A 24,759-nucleotide genomic window follows, 5' to 3' on the forward strand; every position below is an offset into this window, starting at 1 on the left:
CTCAGGCAGGGTCTGCATGAGGGAGATTACCCAACTCCCTAACAATTCCCCCCCACAAAAAAACAAAACAAAACCCTGTTCCATACTTCTCCCATCCACACCCAACAACCCTCCAAGTTCACTCCTAGGCTCCTTCCCAGCAATTACTAGACTCTCCCTCAGCTCCTCCATTACCCAGACTCCACTAAGCCTTTGCGCTGCTTCTGAGGGGCGTGGGAAATATGTTTCTGTACTGTAGTTTAAATGAATTATTACTCAGAGTTCTGTATTAATATGCCCAGTAAGGAATCTATTTGTCGAAAAACATCCTGAATTGTCTGGTTATCTGTATTGTTACAGACATACTGGTTGACAGGTATTTTGAAATAAATTACCAAAATAATTGAAACTGTCATGATTATATTGTGTTATTTTGGCAAATAAACTATACAGAATTTTAAAATATTGTGCACAGAATTTATTTTTTGGCATAGAATTCCCCTAGGAGTACTCTCTGCAATTTTCAGTCTCACATCAAACAGAAGGACCACATGCTTCAGGTTAAGTGTTTTATGACTGTACAAATTCCCTGATGCAAAACTTCCTCTGTGACAATTTTACACATATTTGGATAGATTAAATCAGTTCTGTGCTTCAGCTCACACACACTCTCAAACACATGCGATTTCATTCATGCAATACTTTACTTTCCAAAGAATTCATCTGCATTTTCCATTTAAACTGAGAAGTGAAATATTATCCTTTCAGTTAAAAAACTAAACAAGCACTTTTCAGAATAAAACCACTCCAAGTATATTTATGTATGTCTTGCTTTCTTTTTATTCAAGGTATCTGTAGTTTAGCAGCTATACTGCAAGGAAATCAGAAGATCTGGATTCTATTCTCAGTCCTGCCAGCAGCCTGCTGGGTGACCTTGGACAAGTCACTCCACCCCTCTGTGCCTCCATTTTCCCATCTATAAAATGGGAATAATGCGACTTCCTCTGTAAAGGGTTTGAGGTCTACGGCTGGACTAAGTAATTATTACAGGAAATCTTAGATTGTCCCCCAGGCCACACTTATTCAAAGTTTCATAAGCGTGGCATTTTGGTTTAATAGAATAAAATGGAAGATAGGCAGGGAGATATCAAAGTGGATACTGAGGCCATCTCTACACAAAGGAGATTTTTCAATAATTGATAGCACCAGTGGTTGCACGATTGGAGGCCCTACTGCTCTTGGGTCATTGGCTGCCACCACTTTAAATAATGGGTCACCAAAGTCTGTTCTGAGCACGACTAATGGAAACACTTAAAATGGTGACAACAGCTGGTATCCTATCTCAACGAGGGCTCCCAACGCTGCTCATACTGATGCAGATGAGTCTGTATGAGCAACAGTGGCAAATTTTTAGACAAGGAGACAAGGCCATAGTGTCCAGTTCTGACATACAAGTATCTCACTCGATATTCAAATGTGGGACTGAAGTGTCCTATTAAAGCATCACACATTTGAAACGGGGCTCCCTGTGCATTTTCTTAACTAGCAGAGTTGGTATCTCACTAAGAAGCTCGAAGTCCCTTGAAATACAGGGCTAGATGTTTTCATGCACTACTGCACATTACCCTTAGCAGCTGGAATTCCAGTTCTTGGGATAAAAGCAGAGAGGCACAGAAAATAGACAGACACATTGCAGCAGGACGGGTGGGGAGGGAAGAGACAGTAAACCAAAACCCATACAGCTCATACAAAGAAGTTTTTATTAGGACTGCTAAAATTCAAGTTGCTTTTAAATACCCATTTGCTTGGCACCTTCTTCAAAAGCACAACAACAAAACCATCAACTCACAAGAGGAGGAAAGTGGTTTCATTGCTTAACTCCTATTTCTGTTTTTGGAACTTTTATATCTAGTCACACAAAAAAAGCTATTATTAAAAAAGGTAGATTTTAGTTTGCGGGGAAAATCGATGACACATCTCACAACTGCCAGCCAACTTTGTTTACATTGCATGCATGCACACAAAGATACCAAGAGAAAAACACAGAGAAAAAGAAGAGGTGTCAGTTTTGTTTTCAATGGAGCATTCATCAGTTTAATATGAATTGGCTGATACATGTAAAAAAAACCAAAACACTTAACAACCCTCTATTCCCCAAGAGCCCAGACTTACTTTCTTTCACTCTCTGGTGTTGACACAGCACTACTGAGTCCAAGTGATTCCTGTAAGGGAAGATACATTGCCATGAGTGCAGACAGAACAACAAGCTTTACCCAACTTGTGCAAAATATCAAATTAAAAAAAAATCCTAAACAAAAATAGATAAAAGTAATTGTGCTTACTTCAATCTGGGACCGCAGCTGTAGCGATGAGGGGCTGGCATCGGGTTTCTCCTAAAACAGAACAGATGTCAGGTTTATGCAACACCCAAATGAGGCAGCATTCTCCAGAAAAACAAATATGGAGTTAGATGAGAAAAGAAAAAGGGGACATGAACATTGAAAAATTCCACAACCTTTCATATAGGAAGCATTAAGCTTTCCAGTGGAATCGCTCTCTAAAGAAGCACTGAAAAACTCAAGTAGAAGCCAATTTCATACTTATTACGATAAATGTAGCACAATGTAAGGCTTATACATAGATATGGGTTAAAATAATAATAAAGAAAACACACGAGTAGTCTTCAAGGGATAATCAACATTTGCCACATGTGAACTGGCAACTTCCTGAGCTTTCTTTCCTCTTTCAGAGCCACCAGTCCCTTGTGATAATGTATGTTTACTTGCAGTATATCATTCAGCCACTAGATGTCTTCACATACAGCTCCCCAGATAGAGTGTGATCCTTGGTAAACAAAGGAGACAGAGCTGGAACTCAAGCTGGACGGATGTCAGTCTGTGTTGACAGACTGCCATAGTTTTCTTTAATAAATGCCTCCTGTTTAACATAGCCTGTGCTGCAACTTATTGTGACATTCCCCACTTCTTCCCACCCTGAACTGCAACACACAGGATTAAGTATGGGCTTTAAAGGGGTTATGTTCTCATCAGAACCCTAAAATGAAATTAATTTGCTGCAACTATTGAAGAAAATTATTTGTGGACACAATACTGATGTTGAGTTTCAAGATTTTTTTTAAAACCAATTACAAAGGCATATATATGATCAGTAGATCAGGCCCATATTGTCCAATTTAAGATTTTATACCAATAATTTAAAGTGTACCTGTCATAAACAGATAGTTAAGAGTTAATGTTCTTTTACCTATAAAGGGTTAACAAGGAAACCAAACACCTGACCAGAGGACCAATCAGAAAACAAGATTTTTCAAATGTCAAGGGAGGGAAGTTTTGGGTGTGTGTTCTTTGTTCTTGGTTCGGTGGCCCTCTCGGCTCTGAGAGTGATCTCTCTATCTCCAGGCTTTCTAATCTTCTGTTTCCAAGTTGTAAGTACAAGGATAGTAAGACAATAGGTTTATATTGGTTTTTTTGTATTTACATGTGTGTAGTTGCTGGAATGTTTTAAATTGTATTCTTTTTGGATAAGGCTGTTTATTCATTTTTTTCCTTTAAGCAATTGACCCTGTATATTGTCACCTTAATACAGAGACTATTTTTAATGTCTTTTTTTCTTTCTTTTTAAGACCTGTTGGAGTTTTTCTTTAGTGGGGACTCCAGGGAATTGAGTCTGCAGCTCACCAGGGGATTGGTGGGAGGAAGAAGTCAGGGGGAAAAATCTCTTTGTGTTAGATTTACTAAGCCTGACTTTGCATATCTTCTGGATGAGGGGAGAGAGAGATTTGATCTCTCGGTACTTGTGTTTCAAGGACTGGAAGCAGGGAATATCCTAGAGTCCCCAGGGCGGGAGAATCTGGGAGGAGATAAGGGGGAAGGGAAGTGGGTTATTTCCCTTTGTAGTGAGACTCAGGGCATCTGAGTCTTGGGGTCCCCCAGGGAAGGTTTTGGGGAGACCAGAGTGAGCTAGACACTAAAATTTCTGCTGGTGGCAGCAATATCAGATCCAAGCTGGTAATTAAGCTTTGGAGGTTTCATGCTAGCTTCTCACGTTCTGAACTCTAAGGTTCAGATCTGAGTAGGACAGTTATGACAGTACCTGTTGCTAACAGGGGCTTAATCCTGCTCCCATTGAAATCAAGGGTAAAACTCCAGGTGGGATTGGGAAAAAGTTTGCAGTCATATGTCACTGGAGGTAAATCTAACTGTTGGCGCCTTATTCACCTGAATGCTAAACAGTGGAGGAAAGCACTTTGCATGGCATGACTTTGAATCTTGGAACCAATTCTGGTCCCATTGAAGCCAGTGAGAGTTCTGCCATTGATTTCAATTAGTTGTTACTATACTCAAGGAAATCGCTACGGTCTAACAAGCAAATTAGATGACATACACTCAAACAAATCAAAGAGTGAAAAGACCAAGCATGTCAACTTGTTCATCCCTCAGTAAAGCAGAGTTGTCTTTTTATGGTATATTATCCAATGCAATAGATAATCTGCTTTTAACTCTCTTTCCTATCTCAAAATAAAACTAGTTTCTATGTCCTTAGTCTAAAGATAAAGAAGGCAAATGTATCTACAGAAGAGAGTAATAAGAAAATGAGATTCAATTAAAAAATAAAAAGGAATTAATGTAAATTGACCTGAAATACTTTAGGGTTAATGCTTCCAGAAAATCCAGAACAAAAAACTCAATGCCACTCTTATAGAACTCATTCAAATGGAGACCAGCTTCTACTATTGAGGACTGTAGTATAACAGGACAGTTCCCAACCATATCACGGCACAATGAGAGACCAGTATTACATCAGACGATAGTCATGATCTACACAGGGTGTAACATGATATAGCATCTTTGTTATAACATGGTTTGGTCTATTCTATGCTGCTTGCCTTGGCTTTGTTATTTTAATATTGTAGACAGGGTGTAAGTGTCAGGATATAAAGGGGGCCAGACTCCAATGGAAAAGTCCTTCCATCTACTTTAATAGGAGTTGTTGGGGGCTCAGGACACTCTGCAAATGTAACAGGTCAAGAAGCCAAAACCAGTTATTCAGAATCAAAAGGTACTGGGAAAAAAAATCATTTCCCCGTACCACTACCTAGTGACTCTGATTTTCTCATGAAAGTAGAGGTATAGTAGTCCCCATTCCCCCGTTACTTCTATCAAAAAAGAAGCCAAACAAGCTTTCCAGCCAGCAAGGCAGCAGGAACATTACTGCAAGTCTTTCTCCTTCCCTCTCCCACTGACCTGAAGGCCAAAAAGGAAGGAAAGAAGGATGGACGCAAGCAGCAGTAAACCTACTCGCAACACAGCTCATTCAAGCCAGTTTTTCCTCCTCCACCCAATGTCACAAAGAGAATACAGAACATTTGACCAATTTGGGCGTCTTAAAGCTGCACACAGCCAGTCAAAGGAATCCACTGTGTGCCTGAAGTGCGTTTGTACCCCTGCCTCTCAGCAAAAAATATTTGATTTTTCATTATTTATTTGGTGTATGAAGAAGTAGCTGCCGCAAATCCTTTTTAACAGATATACTCTAAAAACAATTATTTAGAAGGCCATATCCCTTTTTTCTGCCACTCAAAGGGATCCTTTTACTTGCCCAAGTTCACTGTAAATTGTAAATGGAGGGTGGAAAGGTTTTTTGTATTTTTTAAAATCTCCTGGAGAAATAACCAGCTGCATATTGTGTTTCAAAATCTTGACTCTGTTCTCCATCTCTTCTCTCATTTATGCCATTAGCCTCCTCTGCCACCTTGGTCTCTAACGCTGCACTTGTCACTGGCAGCACTCAAAGACAAATAACTTAAAAAATTTCTCTATTATTATTCAAGAGTCTTCAGTCCTAATTAGAATTAAATGGTATTTTTTCTGTGCGGACAAACAATCAGTGATGTTGGGGAGAAGAAGGGTTTAAAAGTTAAACCAGCCATTAATAGTTTTATTTATTTAGGCTATGGTCTGGCTACTGGTGAGTAGGCCCTGGGCCCATATGAATCCAACAGAAGGTCAGAGTCTTATTTTGCAAAGTGGGGTGAATTCTGGAAGGCTGGTTTTAGTTTCGAAAAACAAACTGATGACATTTTGCAAAATAATGTACAATATTAGTTTATTAAAAGTCAGTTCTCTGTAGCTATCAAACTTTGTAGGTGATGTTCTAAAAGGTTCTGAATTATGGGCTTTACATAGATTCAGAGGGCAAGATCCACATCAGGTTCAAGTGCTAGAGTACTGTAAAGAGGCCTTAAAAATCCCAGTTCCAACTGGGGGTGGATCTTCACAGGGTAGGCACTGCAGGAGGTATTCATAAAGCTGCCTTCCAAAGACCTCTTCACTAGTTCTGGCGCAGGAAACATGCTGGGGTGTGGAGGGTACTGCGGGAAGAGCTGGATCACTCTATGGAGATTTCAGGCAGTGCAGCCCTGAGAAATTGCTGTTCCATTCCCCAGAGCAGCCCAGGATCAGAAGGGGACAAAAATGGCTTAACACAAGGGGAGCAGGGGTTTTATGAATTTGGCTGTAGAACAGGGGTGGGCAAACTTTTTTGGCCCGAGGGCCACATCGGGGTTGCAACTATATGGAGAAGCGGGTAGGGAAGGTGGTGCCTCCCCAAACAGCCTGGCCTCTGCCCCCATCCGACCCCTTCCCACTTCCTGCCCCCTGACTGCCCTCTCAGAACCTCCAACCCATCCAACTCCCCCGTTCCTTATCCCCTGACCACTCCCGCCCAGGACCCCCACCCTCTATCCAACCCCCTTTGCTCCCTGTCCCGACTGCCCAACCCCTATCTGCCCTGACAGCCCCCACGGGACTCCCACCCCCAGCCAACCGCCCTCTGCTCCTCATCCCCTGACCACCCCCTCCTAGGACCGACCACCCTTAAGTTCCCCCCAGGATCCCACCCCCTTATCAAACCCCCCCTGCTCCTGGTCCCCTGACTGCCCTCCCGACCCCTATCCACATCCCCACCCCGATAGGTCCCCCAGGACTCTCACTCCCAACCCTCCCTGTTCCCCATCCCCTGATCGACCCCCAGAACCTCTGCCCCAACTGCTCCCTCCTCCCTGACTGCCCGCCAGGACCCCCCGCTCCCCATCCCCTTACCAGCAGCAGGCGCTCGAAGCCGCGACACCCGGCCAGAGCCAGTGGCACTCCCTACGCTGCCCAGCGGGAGAGGCGAGCCAGAGCATGGCCCACGTGGCAGCGTGGCTGCAGGGGAGGGGCCAGGGACTAGACTCCCTGGCCGGGAGCTCAGGGGCCAGGCAGGACGGTCCTGCTAGATTTGCCCATGTCTGCTGTAGAACATACACAGAATTTATGGCCAAAAAGGGACCATTTATGATAATCTAGCCCGACCTCCTGCATAACACAGACTACAGAATTTCACGCAGTAATTCCTGCATCAAGATCGTTACTTATGGTTGAACTAGAGCATCACTTTTAGAAAGAATTCATTCTCCCACCTCAAAGGCCTCTCCCACAGCACTGAAGTCAGAAGAGACTTTGCTATTGACTTTAACAGCCACGGGATTAGGCCCCAAAAGCATTGGTGAAAGTGAGCTTCAGTATGGACAGACGCTATCCAGGCAGTCCACAAAGAGTTCTGTCAGCATGCCTCAGGCATGTCCTGCATTACCTACTTTTTCACAATCCGTTGATTGACAAACAATGCATTACATGGCAGGAAGTAACCAATATTGAATTATGATGAAAAGGGTCTTGCAGAGTAGGAATTGACGACACAGAATCAGTGTGTACCAACAACTGCAGTTCTTTTCACATGATTTCTTCTATAACAGCGATGATGATTTGTAAACATACCAAGTGAGACTTGTGGCTCATGCTTCAAGGTTTCAGCTGTTCACCCTGGCTCAGGAAAGAGTCTTTCCTCACTGTGAAGTGGCCAGGTGCTCTAGGGGTTTTCACATCTTTCTCATTAACCATAATGCCACTGATGGACACAGGACATCAGACCTGATGATCCATCAATCCGTTACAGCAAATCCTATGACTTTAGCTAAAGTCTTACAAACATGATGCCTCTGATGCTTATCTGTTATTCATTACTCAAAGACACATTTGGTAAGTGATTTATTATCTGGATAACCCAATTAACAATCACCAGATTTCTAAACATGACTTTTCTCTTAAGGTGCCATCCATCTGAGAATCTTGAAGAGCTTTATAACCATTAATCAACTGAGTCTCAAAACCACATGTAAGGTTAGAATGCAGATACTTCCCTTAGATGGGAAACTGAGGCACAGAGAGGGCTAGGCCAAAGATGAGGTTTTCAAAGGCACTGAGTATTGGCCTAACTACTCCCACTGAAGTTGTGGTAAAACTCTTGACTTCAAGTTAAGCTGACAGAGTTAGCATTTTGGGAACCCAACCTCAAATTTTCAAACACGGCTACTGATTCTGAGTGCCCAACCGCTGAGAACCTGCATCTCTCGTTGACTTCAGTTGGAGTTGAGAATGCTCAGTACACCTAAAAAGAAGGCCCAAGGTATTTGAAATTGCACCCCAAAACTGAGGCGCTCAAATTTTGTATCTAAGAAACTTACTCATTATCATGAGCAAGCGTTTATGGCAGAGTTGGGAATAGAAACCAGATCTGTTTATACAGGTACTTCAGATCTAACTAACTGTCTATATAGATACTTGCATGGTCCCCATTATCATAGGTCTTGAGTGTCTCGCAGTCTTCAATGTATTTATCCCTACAACACTTCTGTAAGACAGGGAAGTACTGTTATCCCATTTTGCAGATAAGAAACTAAGTCACAGAGACACAAAACCACTTGCCCAAAGTCTCGCAGCGAGTCCGTGATGGAGCAGAGAATTGAACCCAGCACTCCAAAGTCCCAGACTCACATCAGACCATCATTCTCCTGACACTCACTCCTCTAGTTTAACCCCCATAACACTTTTCCTCTCGCTGTATTATGTGTGGGGTTTTTTTGCTGGATTAAGCTCTACACATCTCACATTTTTAGCATAGCAAGAATGCTAATAGCATGTTATTGAATGCTAATAACCCCTTATCTCGCCACTATTAGATGCGACAATATTAGGGTGCTATCAGGTTTCAGAATTCATGCACGTTACCAGGGCATCCAGGATCAATGCAAGACATGATAGCCCTAGTTAGTTTACTTGCATAACCCACCCGATTGAAGGCCTCCTTTCAGCAGAATCTAGCCATTGTGCACAACTAGTTTAACATGTTTGTAAGGTAAACAAATGGGAGCTACGATGAAAGTGACACATTTTTTCCACTTGAGAATAAACAGAGCTCAAACCCAGACACCATAAAATAAGGCTTGCATCTTCACACACACCTGCTGTGGGGATATGGCTATAAATGTCTAATTCTCTTTGAAAGTGTCTCACAGCAGAAATGTAATGTTTCACTGTGATGTCGCTCTTAAGAAATGCTCGGTGGTGAACAATTTCTGTTCTAACTGAACCGATCCATACTAGGACAAGTGAAAAGGACACCAATGTAAACAGCTTTCTATATACCATTTCCACTCCCTCATAACTTACAATGCATCTGACATTTATGGAAAGCTTTTCACATGAGGTTTAATTATTTTGCCTTTCAAGGTGTTATTGGTAGCTCTGGGGGCAGAGTCTCAGCTGGTGTAAATCAGCATAGCTTTATTGACTTCAATTGACTTCTGTAGGACTCTCTCAGTATTCCTTTAGAACTCAACATCACAGGAAAGTAGCAGTTAAAAGTGCTCTGGGTTTTGCCCATTATTCATTAAGGGGAATACACAAAACAGGAAAAATATACCTACATTTCTGCCAAAGAGTGCATTGTTAGGCAGCTGTATCACAATTAGAAACACCGCTCCAGATCAGAGACACGGGGTTTAAATCAATCTGGGACTTTCCTTCCTGTGGTGGGTTCTGTTCTGTATGTTATGTGGAGAGAAATACTCTGTCTTTATTATTTTGGTAAAAAAAAATACGGAAAAAAGTTATTCATAGAAAAATCTCTGTGAAGAATGATACCCTGTGGCTCCAGTCCAGAACCCCCTCTGCATATAAAGAGGCTTCCTGGAAGTGCACTTTGAGTCACTGAAGAGGCAGTAGTCTAGAAGGGTTTCTACACTTAGATAACAGGCCTGTAATTCAGACCATTAGCATACATAAAGTTCATACATTTTTGATCACCATATCCTCGAACCCTGGGGTTAGAAGAACTTGTGTCCCTTCTGAGCCATGTCTACATCACACTTCCACAACTGGGAACTGCACTAACTGGGAATTACAGATCCAAAAATGCTAGTATAGACAAGGCCTAAGAACTATAGGCAGCAAACAGAATCCTAGGAGTGGTTAAGCTCACTGAGACAGGAAGCAGCTATTGTTCAGAGGGAAACACGTGGAGTTGCTGGGGAAGTTTAGGGACATGACAAATAGGAGATAGAACTAAAGATGCTGATGTTGCTATTTTCATGATTTGAGACCATAAATTCCATTGACAACCCTCCCCCCCGCAGTGGCTAGCAATAAGGCAGATAGGAAGGGAAATGATACATTAGAAAATCCAAAACATTCTCTCCTCAAAGGACTTCACCTTGCTTAGTCTGAATACATGCTACAATTTCTAGTCTATCTTCTCAATTATGATAGAAAGCCATTTTCAAAAGATTGTTAGGAACTCATAACATCGAAGTCCTCCAGCGGCGTGATTTAGTCTGACACCAATTATTTTGTCTAGATTCCTTTGCCACAAGTCATGTCCCAACCCGCACAGAAGCTCCAGAGAAGACTATGACAGACAAAAAAACATTTTTGCAGTGACAGCACAGAAACACACAGGTGTTTAATGGGAACTGCCAACCAGTTGCTAGCCCTGGGTCACTGGTCAAAATAAATAAAGGAAGAATGATTCCAGTGACTACCACCTCAGCAACTGTTTGTTTGGGGGAATTAGCCAGATCACTGAGTTTCCAATGGTTCAGATTAGCAAAGGATCCATTTTGAGTTTCAAATTGCATCCCAGTGTCTATCATTTTGTCATTACAGTAAAACAGTGGAGACTTTCTGCTCCATTACTCTTGCATGACTGACACATAGTAAATGATAACATTCTGTAGCAGCAATAAAATTCAGGAGAAGTCAGGTGTGGGGTAGGAATGGTTAAAAAAAAGGGATTTCAAACGAGTGAATGCTTTTTCTTTTCAAGAAACTACAGTTCAAATATTCTCATAATGGCTCATGCATCAACACAGACACAAGTGAACACTTAGCTATGCTACTAACCAAGTGTAGTTTTACAAGAAGGCAGAAACAAAACATGCAATTATAGTAGCTCTCAAGTGCTTACTTATGTATTAAAACAATTTCTGTCTCAGCCCAGCGTAAACTCTTGCTGAATGCTTACATCATCTGTGGAGTAAGTGACTGTCTGTAGTGTGTGTGTTTGTTTGTGTTCGGGGGTTACTTGTTGAATGCTGAGCTTGTGTTTGTCAGTCTGTTTGTTTGGTTGTTTGAAGGACCGTGTGCTGTGGCTGGCAGTTGGAGGCAGCAAGCTTCAAAGGAAGGTTTGAAAGCTCAAAGCCTCTGGTAATTGGCTGAGCCTTAATCAGTGGGTGGGGCATTCACTCAGGCCAGGGCTTTATAAAGCCGCGCACAAGCGACCAGGGGCTGCTAACAGGGAGTTTCGTAAGGGAATTTGGAAGGGGAGTGGGAAGGGAGCAGGGGTCCCTTGTCAGTCCTATCTGTTCCCCTGTAGTCCCCTTAAAACCTATAATCCAAACCACATTTCAAAACCTCTTTCTTTAAACCACCCTTCCGTTAACTAGGGGACAATGCAGGCAGAAGCCCAGCAGCAGAGTGGGGGCTATCCAGTTTATTGTACTGAGTGTAGCATGTATGACTACCTGCCCTGTGGGTGGGTGGCGTATGTATGCAGTTGGTGCAAAGAGCTCCTGGCCCTCAGAGACCATGTACAGATTTTGGAGGTCAGGGTGGCGGAACTGGAGGAGCTAAGAGAGGCATGTTGATGAGGCTTTCTGGGTCACTGTAGAATTGTCCCACCTCCGCTCAGACAGCCCCTGCGCTGTTGAGGAGGAAGAAAGGCCCAGGGAAGCAGAGCAGTCAATGGGAGCAGAGGGAAACCTTCCCATACTTGGGACCCTCCTTCCAGATGGTGCTGGGGTTGCCTCTCGCACTGAGGTTACCTCTCTGGGGGAGGGAACTCCAGTTTCTAGGAAAAGGCAGGTGTTAGTAATGGGAGATTCAATCATTAGAAACGTAGATAGCTGGGTTTGTGATGACCGGGAGAATCGTAAGGTGACTTGCCTGCCTGGTGCGAAAGTTGCGGATCTCTCGAGGCATCCAGATAGACTTATGTGTAGTGCTGGGGAGGAGCCGGTGGTCGTGGTACATGTAGGTACCAGTGACATAGGGAAGGGTAGGAGAGATGTCCTGGAAGCCAAATTTAGGCTGCTAGGGAAGAGACTGAAATCCAGGACCTCTATGGCGGCCTTCTCAGAAATGCTCCCAGTTCCACATGCAGGGCCAGGTAGGCAGACAGAGCTTCAGAGTCTCAATACGTGGATGAGACGATCATGTAGAGAGGAGGGGTTTATGTTCATTAGGAACTGGGGAAACTTCTGGGATGAGGGGAGCCTATACAGGAGAGATGGGCTCCACCTAAACCAAAGTGGAACCAGACTGCTGGCACTAAACATTAAAAAGGTTGTAGAGCAGTTTTTAAACTAGGAGATGGGGGAAAGCTGACTGCTGCAGAGGAGCATGTGGATCGGACACAGACTTCTCTTAGGGGAGAGTCTGATGATAGAGAATCTCCAGGTTATAGTCAGGAGCAGAGGACGGAAGAGGATAATGTAAGGGCCAGATCAGATGATAAACAGTCACATAAAAAAGAACCTGGCACATCAGAAAAGGGCAGACAAATAAACAGAGACAAGTTTTTAAAGTGCTTGTACACAAATGGTAGAAGTCTAAATAATCAGATGGGCGAACTAGAGTGCCTTGTGATAAAGGAGGATATTGATATAATAGGCATCACAGAAACCTGGTGGACTGAGAGCAATCAATGGGACACAATCGTTCCGGCGTACAAAATATATCAGAAGGACAGAACAGGTAGTGCAGGGGGAGGAGTGGCACTATATGTGAAAGAAAATGTAGATTCAAATGAAGTAAAAATCTTAAGCGAATCCACACGTTCCATCGAATCTCTATGGATAGAAATTTCATGCTCTAATAAAAATATAACAGTAGGGATCTATTATCGACCACCTGACCAAGACAGTAATAGTGATGATGAAATGCTAAGGGAAATTAGAGATGCTATCAAAATTAAGAACCCAATAATAGTGGGGGATTTCAATTATCCCCATATTGACTGGGAACATTTCACTTCAGGACGAAATGCAGAGATAAAATTTCTCGATACTTTAAATGACTGCTTCATGGAGCAGCTGGTACAGGAACCAACAAGGGGAGAGGCAACTCTAGATTTAATCCCGAGTGGAGCGCAGGAGCTGGTCCAAGACGTAACTATAGCAGGACTGCTTGGAAATTGTGACCATAATACAATAGCATTCAGCATCCCTCTGGTGGGAAGAACACCTCAACAGCCCAACACTGTGGCATTTAATTTCAAAAGGGGGAACTATACAAAAATGAGGGGGTTAGTTAAACAAAAGTTAAAAGGTACAGTGACTAAAGTGATATCCCTGCATGTCACATGGGCCCTTTTTAAAGACACCATAATAGAGGCCCAACTTCAATGTATACCCCAAATTAAGAAACAGTAAAAGAACTAAAAAAGAGCCACCGTGGCTTACCAGCCATGTAAAAGAAGCAGTGAGAGATAAAAAGACTTCCTTTAAAAAGTGGAAGTCAAATCCTAGTGAGGCAAATACAAAGGAGCACAAACACTGCCAACTTAAGTGCAAGAGTGTAATAAGAAAAGCCAAAGAGGAGTTTGAAGAACGGCTAGCCATAAACTCCAAAGGTAATAAACAAAATGTTTTTTAAGTACATCAGAAGCAGGAAGCCTGGTAAACAACCAGTGGGGCCCCTTGACGATCGAAATACAAAAGGAGCGCTTAAAGACCATAAAGTCATTGCGGAGAAACTAAATAGATTCTTTGCTTCAGTTTTCATGGCTGAGGATGTTAGGGAGATTCCCAAACCTGAGCTGGCTTTTGTAGGTGACAAATCTGAGGAACTGTCACAGATTGAAGTGTCACTAGAGGAGGTTTTGGAATTAACTGACAAACTCAACAGTAACAAGTCACTGGGACCAGATGGCATTCACCCAAGAGTTCAGAAAGAACTCAAATGTGAAGTTGTGGAACTATTAACTAAGGTTTGTAACCTGTCCTTTAAATCGGCTTCGGTACCCAATGACTGGAAGTTAGCTAAAGTAATGCCAATATTTAAAAAGGGCTCTAGAGTTGATCCCGGCAATTACAGACCAGTAAGTCTAACGTTGGTACTGGGCAAATTAGTCGAAACAATAGTTAAAAATAAAATTGTCAGACATATAGAAAAACAAACTGTTGAGCAATAGTCAACATGGTTTCTGTAAAGGGAAATCGTGTCCTACTAATCTATTAGAGTTCTCTGAAGGGGTCAACAAACGTGTGGACAAGGGGGATCCAGTGGACATAGTGTACTTAGATTTCTAGAAAGCCTTTGACAAGGTCCCTCACCAAAGGCTCTTAAGTAAATTAAGCTGTCATGGGATAAAAGGGAAGGTCCTTTCATCGATTGAGAACTGGTTAAAAGACAGGGAACAAAGGGTAGGAACTAATTGTAAATTCTCAGAATGGAGAGGGGTAACTAGTGGTGTTCCCCAAGGGTCAGTCATAGGACCAATCCTATTCAATTTATTCATAAATTATCTGGAGAGAGGGGTAAACAGTGAGGTGGCAAAGTTTGCAGATGATACTAAACTACTCAAGATAGTTAAGACCAAAGCAGACTGTGAAGAACTTCAAAAAGATATCACAAAACTAAGTGATTGGGCAACAAAATGGCAAATGAAATTTAATGTGGATAAATGTAAAGTAATGCACACTGGAAAAAACAACCTCAACTATACATACAATATGATGGGGGCTAATTTAGCTACAACGAGTCAGGAAAAAGATCTTGGAGTCACCGTGGACAGTTCTCTGAAGATGTCCATGCAGTGTGCAGAGTGGTCAAAAAAGCAAACAGGATGTTAGGAATCATGAAAAAGGGGATAGAGAATAAAACTGAGAATATATTATTGCCCTTATATAAATCCCTGGTAAGCCCACATCTCGAATACTGTGTACAGATGTGGTCTCCTCACCTCAAAAAAGATATTCTAGCACTAGAAAAGGTTCAGAAAAGGGCAACTAAAATGATTAGGGGTTTGGAGAGGGTCCCATATGAGGAAAGATTAAAGAGGCTAGGACTCTTCAGCTTGGAAAAGAGGAGACTAAGGGGGGATATGATAGAGGTATATAAAATCATGAGTGATGTTGAGAAAGTGGATAAGGAAAAGTTATTTACTTATTCCCATAATACAAGAACTAGGGGTCACCAAATGAAATTAATAGGTAGCAGGTTTAAAACAAATAAAAGGAAGTTCTTCTTCATGCAGCACACAGTCAACTTGTGGAACTCCTTACCTGAGGAGGTTGTGAAGGCTAGGGCTATAACTATGTTTAAAAGGGAACTGTATAAATTCGTGGAGGTTAAGTCCATAAATGGCTATTAGCCAGGATGGGTAAGGAATGGTGTCCCTAGCCTCTGTTTGTCACAGGATGGAGATGGATGGCAGGAGAGAGATCACTTGATCATTGCCTGTTAGGTTCACTCCCTCTGGGGCACCTGGCATTGGCCACTGTTGGTAGACAGATACTGGGCTAGATGGACCTTTGGTCTGACCCAGTACGGCCGTTCTTATGTTCTTATAATCTATAAATATAATTTTTGGGATGAAAAGTTAAAACATTTTTCTAGATCTAAAAGCAAGAACAGGAGTGAGCAAGGTGAGAAATGTCCAGCTCTCTGCTTACATGAGGTGGAGAGCAATGAGACAGGCGAGTCAGAGCTGTGTGCAGTACTGTTACAGCAAGGAGGAGTTTGTACTTAATTCTGAAACCTGTCCTGCAGAGGTTACTTCAAGTTTCTGTACACAGTCAATGTGTGGCCTCTCAGCAGAGACTGCCAACAGTGATGCCAACTAGAGGGGGTGTTTGGTGTAACGTGGACAGCAGCCCACCTGGCGCAAGTCTAAGTACGCTATTATACAGTAAGCCATCCAGAAGTTGGATGCAAGTTAGAAAGTGATTTCCTCAAAGAACTAAGAACTCAGCATGTCAATCTAAACTTCAAATCCCTCCGAAGATTCCACTTTACCTGCAAAGGCTACAATTTGGAGTAATTAGAAAGGGAAAAGTTATCTCCCCATCACTGGATTTTTACCGGGGAAATACTAATAGTAGTTTTATTGGCAGTCACTCATTCTTAAACGTTAATTAGTCATAATATTTTTTTTACATTTTTTTCCAAGTAGATAATTTTAAAACATTTTTTTTGCTGTCTGCACAGCAAAAAAAAAATCAAAATACCAATTCCACTAGACAGTATTATAGTTATATAATAAGTTATAAGTTTTCATTTTTAAAACAAATATTCATCTTACAGAACACAAAAAAGTCTTAAACAGCTATACAAATTGTAAAGAATAATGAAATTATTTTATTTTCAAAAACTGAAGTTCTCTGTGTTGACAAACAAAATGGTGCACCAGTAAATCCAGTGTGTGATTACAGTACACTGAGGGCTTGTCTACACCACTCTACAGTTCAGACTACATGGCTGTAACTCCCCTGTGTGGGCACCATGGGCATGAACTAAAAGCTTCCTAGTTAGCACTAATATAGCCCTCTTTATACAGGACTACATTAACGTGAACTAGGAACTCTTTAGCTCACATCTGCAATGTACACCTGGGTGAGATACAGTGCAGCACTCTGGAGCACACTGCTATTTACACTTCTGTAGTCTGACCTGCGGAACAACGCAGACATAGCCTGAGCAGTGCTGTTCTCCTCAGAAAAGCAATACCAAATGCTAACGTTTTGAGTGAGGGAGATTCATAACAAGCTACATTAATTACATAAATGTAAAAAGAAAAATATTTTAATACAAAGCTAATTTTGTACAAGTTATTTTTATTTACTATAACCTGTTAATGACTGGATGCAAGTTTCTTACTCTCTCACCTTAAGATCAGGAAAACAAACTAAAAGGAACCTTTCCATCACCATAATTCCTCTAATACATGTAACTTTGCTGTAGTAGTGAAATTAAATTGTTTTCTTTATAGAAATGTAAGAAATTCATTGAGTACCCCAAATTAGGGAGACTGACAACTGCAAATAAATCCAAACCATCCCCAGATTTGAATCCTTCTGAAGTCTGAAGAAGTTTGGATGCTCTTTAGCTCCAATAGGACAACCCAAAATGCAGAATTCCAAAAAAAACCCTCAATTTATTTGGGGAAAAATTGGATCCAAACATCCATCTATAAACACTGCAGCTTGGCCCTTCTCTAATAAATGTATATTAGAAAATGGGAAATCAGGACTTTCTTCACCTACCTGTCAAGACCTGAGTTTAAGGTTTTGCATTATTTCAAGTACAACTGACGATATCACAGGTAACACTCAAGTAGGGTAAAACTGAAACTCCTTGCTCTGCTTCAGGTGTTATAAACAACATCAAATGCACCAAAATCAATACAGAAACCCTGAACTTGGCCTTTACTGATAAAATGTCTTTCAGATCAAGTTTAAATCTATTTCTTTGTCATGTTTTAGATTACAGATGTATTTTCTGTGTGTGTTTTGGAATATCAGTTTAATTTTTTGAATCCATTTTAGTTCCTCCTGGTGTTCAGGGTTATGTACTAATAAGAAGGCCAAGATATTACAAGCTATTTGCCTATTTTATCATTCACAGATTTACAGTGTCAGTGAAAATTTCACTGAGCCTGAGTCTTATTTATGCTGCTCTGGCAACAAATAAAGGAGCCACACTGTACATGAGAATCAGGACCTCTTGCATTTTCATAATCGCACAATCTTGTATCAGCAACAGCGGCTGCTGGTTGGTTGGCTTTGTTTATCAACCCCTAACATTGTATTTCCCAATAAACCTGAGGAAATGTATTTGTTCCCTCTGAACAGACCTGAGGAAAAGGAACTCTTTCCAATTGATTTCACGGGCCAGTTTTAACCAAATTTTAAGTGTATTTAATTATTTTAAAAGAGAATAAATGAAGTTTTCTTTTAAATGAAGATGGTATTTTTTATTTTATAGGCAAATGAAATCAGACACTTGTAAGGTCAGATGGATAAAATAAACTCTTTCTCCAGATAGTGATACTGAACTGCTTCCACTGTACATGCATAAACCTCCTCCAGGGATTGGCGATGGGAGAAAAAGAGGTTTTACTGCTGGGGCACTAATTTCAAAATCTCACAGAAGATAAGGACATTTTTTTCCAAGAGGGGTACTGAAAACAAATTAACAAGAGTAATGCAAATGAGGATTACAAGACATGGTTGGCTTGCATTCATTATAATCTCTATGATAGAGAAATTGCCTTCAGTATTTACAAAGAGACTCCCAAATTATGTTCCTCTCTTTACTTTTTAATCTGAAGTTTATACTAGAGGGATGCTTGGGCAGACCCTCAGCTGGTGTAAATCAGTATAGCTCCACTAAATAGCTGATGATGATCTGGCCATTGTTATACAGTTCTGAATTAGCTTTGAGGTACTCATATTGTTGCATCTTGGTTAGCCTATATCTGAGGGCCTTGCAAAGAGTTTTTCTGTTAGGAGGAGAAGTTAGTTATATGAGCTGGGTATATTCTTTCACGCAAACCTGTTCATTTACAAAGAATGTACACAAAGTCCCATTTCCCAGAACACAGTAGGAACAAGGAACAGGAGGCAATTTCCTTGTCTAGAAATCCAAGTCTGCCTTTCCAGGATGGACCTCCCATGGCCATTCTCACCACTGCTTCTCTTGCCTTCTGCTGTTTTTTTTTCCTGACTTTCTGCTCATTTTTTCTGCCTCTACCACAGACAGACCCACACAGCTGCAACTATTCTATGCCTGAGTACCTCTATTTGCAATCGGAGAAACCACTCAGTCCACATGCCTTAGCCTCTGCTCAAACACTGCCATGCTGCCCAGAGTCTTGGGAGGTGGCTTCCATTGTTTCAGCTATTATTCCTGAAAGGGAATTTAACTCCTTCATTTAGCATGAATAATAAGGGCTTAGTTCACTCATTGACTTTAACCAGGTCTCTCACAATGACTGCCACTAACACCTTCCTGCATAATGGTATATGAACTTTGGACTTGATAAAAATTATTTGGCACCTTGTCTGGAGGGAGGAGGAGTGTCATAAACAGATAGTTAAGGGTTAATGTCTCTTTTACCCGTAAAGGGTTAACAAACTCAGTGAACCTGGCTGACACCTGACCAGAGAACCAATCAGGAGACAAGATACTTTCAAATCTCGGTGGAGGGAAGCCTTTGTTTTGTGCTGTTTGCTCTGTCTTTTGTTCTCTCTTGGGATTAAGAGAAGCCAGACATGTACCAGATTTCTCCTATCTTTCTGAAAAAGTCTCTTCTATTCAATACTGTAAGTACTAGATAGCAGGCGGATTAGGTACTTGTTTTCTTTATTGCAAATGTGTATTTTGCTGGAAGGATTTTAACTCTGTTTGCTGTAACTTGTATACTTAGGCTGGGAAGGGAAATCCCTCTGGTCTAGGTGAAGCTGAAAGACCCTGTAAAATTTTTCCATCTTGAGTTTACAGAGATAATTTTTACTTTTTTCTTTCTTTTAATTTAAAGTTTTCTTTTTAAGAACCTGATTGATTTTTTTTATTCTTGTGTAAGACCAGGGATTGGTGGGGGAAAGGAGAGAAGGGGGAGGGAAAGGTTAATTTCTCTCTGTGTTAGGATCACTGTCTCTCTCTCAGGGAGAGTCTTGGGGGGGGAAGAGGTGAATTTCCTCTCTGTTTTAAGATTCAAGGAGTTTGAATCACAGTGATCTCCCAGTATAACCGGGGGGGGGGGAATCTGGGAGGAAGAAAGGAGGGGGGAATGGTTTATTTCCCTTTGTTTTGAGACCCAGGGGATTTGGGTCTTGGGTTCCCCAGGAAAGGATTTGGGAGACAGAGAGTGTACCCAAACACTATATTTTGGGTTGGTGGCAGCGTGATAAGATCTAAGCTAGGAATTAAGCTTAGAAGGGAATAAGCAGGTCCCCACTTTCTGGACGCTAAAGTTCAAAGTGGGAAAGAGACGCCTGACAAGGGGACTGGACAATTATGACAAATGATTGTTGGAGAGAAAGCCCCTGATGGTATAAAAGAATGCTACCCTGTGGAAAAACGCGAGGAGATGGATGTTTGTCTTTTTTAGTCTGTTACATCTGCATAGTTGTGCCAACAATGGCACTGTCATCCCCAAGCCTCCAATCATGAGACTGTAAAGTAATTTGGGATTATTATTATTTGTCTTCTGGAGATTGAGCGTTTGGTGATTTTTTACCTTTTCTCCACTATCAATGGGGATAGAAACTAGTTTTTCATTTTAAATGAAAGAAAATACACTAGGCATTGTGAGATTTATGATAAAACCTCAAGTTGGCAATACTGGGAGAAAGCACCACTGAATTGTAAAAACTTAGGATATGCCTACACCAAAGCTTTAAGTGTAATTTGCAGTGTGGGTAGACACACCGACGCTAGTTCTGACTGAACTAGCGCACTAAAGTTAGAAATGTTGATGCAGTTGCACAGGCAGCAGAACAGGCTAGGTGCCCTGAGGACCTATCTAGAATCTCAGACGGGACTGTATTTGTGCAGGGCAGATGGGGTTATCATGGCTTTGCCTACCCAAACTGCAAATTACACCTCCAGCTCCACTGTAGACATACCCACAGAGCAGACGCAGGCAGCTACAGGAAAAAGTTCAGTGGTATACTCTGAGGGGAACACAATTTACACATCTTAACATACAGCTCCCATGTACTTATACAGTGAACTAAACCAGCTTAGTTCATTTAAAGGAGAACCTTATTTACAACCCAAAACTACATATATGTTTACCCATTAAAACTGGCTGCCCTCCAAATCAACTGGAAAGGAGTACTGGGCCCCATCAGTTTGCCTGCTCATAGGAAAGACAGCTACCTCCAGGATGAAAGTTCAGAGCCATCCATTGCCCATAGATATTCAAAATATACTTAAATATATACATAGATAATTGTTTTTAATTATAAAAATCTGTGTCTACTCCATAGGTCACAGTAACGCACTCAATTTGCCTTTTACATTCTAAAGCAAGCCAAAGAAAAATGGTATGACTGGAAATCATCTGATAAATACAACAGGTAACAAACAGTAATGCTCCAAAATAGTGTTGCATCAATTACAAGCCATTCTCTGTTAGATTGTTACTATGATCATTTTTCTTAGGAGGGTAATGCCACAAGTGTGCTGAGAGCTGCAATGCTACCAGCACAATTGCTAGAGAATGGTTAAATGAAGGGTTTCAAAACCTGCAATTAACAGCTCTCACTACTGGGCCTCCCTCCAATCCAGCTGTGGTGCTTTGACATGTTCTGCTGAAGTTCACCTGTTCCACTGAAAATTCATGAAGTAACTTCTCTGACATACCTGGGGCTTGAGTTTTGCCTGAGATACCAGCTACACCACACAGTAGCTAAGTGATTAATACAGATTTCAGTATGAAAGTAATTAGTTTAACAGCTAATACTTGATAACCCTGAGGATTAACAGCTATGCAGAAAGACCCAAATCCTCTCAGGTGTTCAAAGCACCATCCAACAGGCTGAGGAGTTCTCTATGGGAGCTGGGCGGGAGGCTGTGGCATAGGCCAGGCCTGTGTGGATCTCTGCAGGTTGCCTCCTCTCCCATCCAGCACAGAGGAATCACATAGATTCTGCTGTTGTCCAGACTGTATGTGTTTAAGCAGAGAGGTGCAGGATTTAGGTCTAAATTTATCTTTTTTTAAAAAACAACACAAAAAAATAACAAAAAACCCCACAACACAGTATGGTAGTTATTCCCTTACTATTTCAATTCTTGTTTGCAGGACTGATGTATCCATGTTGGCCTCAAGATACAAGAGAGACAAGGTGGGTGATGTAATATTTTTATTGGACCAATTTCTATTGGTGAAAAAGACAAGTTTTCCAGCTCAACAGATCTGAAAGCTTGTATCTCTCCTCCTCAGAAGCTGGTCCCGTAAAAGATGTTGCCCTCAGCCACCTTGTCTCTCTAATTCCTATTATGGCCTTTTAGAAACAATAGGACACTTGCAGAATGATAACTGGGCACCACTCCTTATTAAGAACATCTACTGAGGAATAATAAACTACATAAGTTACATGCCTCTTATAAAGGTGGTTAAACTTCAGAAAAACAGTTTTCAATAATCATTTAATCTAATGCTTAAGGAATCCACAAAGAAGCCTCTCTCTGCTGCTCCTGCAAAGCCATCTATAATTGCCATCCATCACACATTAGAGTGTTATAGTTGTATGATTAAACCTTTTAAACCCCTTTCACACCTGCACAGGCTCTTCGCACGTTCTTAAAATGCAAAGAGGGTAGTTCCATTTTTAAAGAGAGCATTTTATTCCTGAAGTGACAGTTACAATGCATCTTCCAATTTCCGTTTGCCACTTCAGCTGTCCCCTCCGCAAGCATGTATGCAGTGTTTGGCCTTGTGCAGTCTGATCTGCTGGGAATGACATGCAGAAAAATGGCAATACGGATGCAGTGACTCAGAGTTATGACACAGACTTGTAATCCCAAGAAGGTCAAATTGAGCAACCTGTGTTTTTGAAATATGCGGGGAATCTGTGTGTACAAGTAGCACAAAAGGCTCGCTACAGCCAAGATTGTACAAGACTTATACTTGGCTGACTCACCCTGCTGCTTACCCAAATCCACTCGGATGGTGTATTGTGGAATTAATGGAGATGAAATTTTGTTTCCTTAAAGAGACTGAATGTACTGAAAACAGGGGGACAATAACATTTCCACATTGTGAGGGCTCATGATAACACTAAGAAAATTATATACATTTAGGGCCCACAACTGTCAGCCTAGAACAGGTGTGGACAAACTTTTTGGCTCGAGGGCCATATCTTGGTATGGAAATTGTATGGTGGGCCATGAATGCTCACAAAATTGGGGGTTGGGGTGTGGGAGGGTACTCCGGGCTGGGACTGAGGGGTTTGGAGGACGGGAGGGTGATCAGGGCTGGGGCAGGGGTTGAGGTGCAGGAGGGGGTCAAGGTTGCAGGCTCCCGGTGGCACTTACTTCAAGCAGCTCCCAGAAGCAGCAGCAGCAGCAGCATGTGTGTGTCCTCCTCCAACTCCTATGCCAGGTGTGGCCAGGCAGCACTGCGTGCTGCCCATCTGCAGGGGCGGCGCTTGGGGTTGGGGCAGCATGCAGAGCCCCATGGTAGCCCCTACGTATAGAAGCCAGAGGTGAGGGACATGCTGCTGATTCCAGGAGCTGCGTGGAGAGGGAGAAGCCCTCGACCCTGCTCCCCGGCTAGAGCGCCAGAGCAGGGCAAACCATGGACCCCGCTCCTCAGCGGGAGCTTGAGGGCCACAATAAAACATCCGGAGGGCCAGATATGACCCCCAGGCCATAGCTTGCCTAGAAACTGAACAGTTATGGGGTAAAGGCAATGGCCATGTATGCTTCTACGAACTGTCTTGCAATATGCTTGAATTCCCATGTAGAGGAACCACTTTCAGAGAAACAAATATTTCAGTCTAGAGGCCCAGTCAAACTGTGGCTTCTCCATTGAAACTGCTAACAAGAGTGCTAGTTAGTGGAAGTCGTGGGGATGTTTCTTGTGTTTGTGCCTACTGGGAACTGGACAGAGTATGAATTAATCTCTTACAGACACCCAACAGCCTCCAGCTGGTAATGATTTAGGTTGGATTTAAACCACTGATCTTGAGTGAAAATCTCTTTACCCTATCATCAAATCTCTGATCACCCAGGCTCATGTGTGCAGGGCCAGTGAGGTCAATGGAGCTTCTCACGGGAGCCCACATAGCAGGATTTGGCCTTTAACAACAACATTTCAATATTATGAGTAACAACTTAATTACAGTATGATGCAAATGTTCAAGCTTTAAAAGTGAAAATCAACTTGAGTGAAATCACCCTAGTGAACAATTTGCTGCCATAACATTTTAATTACTGTTTTGCCATTGCTAACAATACATACTGAGGGTGCGCACGGTACATGCACTTACTGTAACAAAAGGGAGTGTGAGGAAAAGTACATTTGTTTTATCTTCGTTCGTCCTCCTCCCCAAGAAAATAGAGATTCATATGCAAAACTCAGCGAACAAATTACTGAACACCTTGTCTTTGCAAGTGTCTTTTCCAGGTGTTAAGAATCAGCTTGCTTATAGGCCCTACAAGTAAATTAATTACCAGGAAGGTGGAAATCTGAGATGAGTAAAGTTTAAGCATGTATGAACACCTCCAAGTGTTTCAGATGCCAAGCTCTTGCAACCGGGAACTGCTTGCATAGACAGGCACTATGAGAGCACCCCTAATTTGAATTCTTGGGCAGTGTGGACACTCTTCCATTGCTCAACTGTATGTATCTATAAAGAAAAGCTTTCCA

At 41.9% G+C, this 24,759-nt stretch overlaps 1 protein-coding gene across 1 annotated transcript in view; it reads right to left on the reverse strand.

Annotated features, from left to right (window-relative positions):
* SASH1 (SAM and SH3 domain containing 1) overlaps positions 1-24,759 on the reverse strand; it is a 179,742-nt gene that overhangs the window by 93,762 nt on the left and 61,221 nt on the right. The window contains exons 3-4 of the mRNA XM_050951603.1: positions 2,322-2,372; positions 2,152-2,201 (exon numbers count right to left, since the gene is read on the reverse strand). Coding sequence (XP_050807560.1) covers positions 2,152-2,201; positions 2,322-2,372 — 101 coding nt within the window. The remainder of the gene's footprint in view (positions 1-2,151; positions 2,202-2,321; positions 2,373-24,759) is intronic.

This window comes from Gopherus flavomarginatus, chromosome 4 (assembly GCF_025201925.1).
Source record: "Gopherus flavomarginatus isolate rGopFla2 chromosome 4, rGopFla2.mat.asm, whole genome shotgun sequence".
NCBI classification, from domain to species: domain Eukaryota; kingdom Metazoa; phylum Chordata; order Testudines; family Testudinidae; genus Gopherus; species Gopherus flavomarginatus.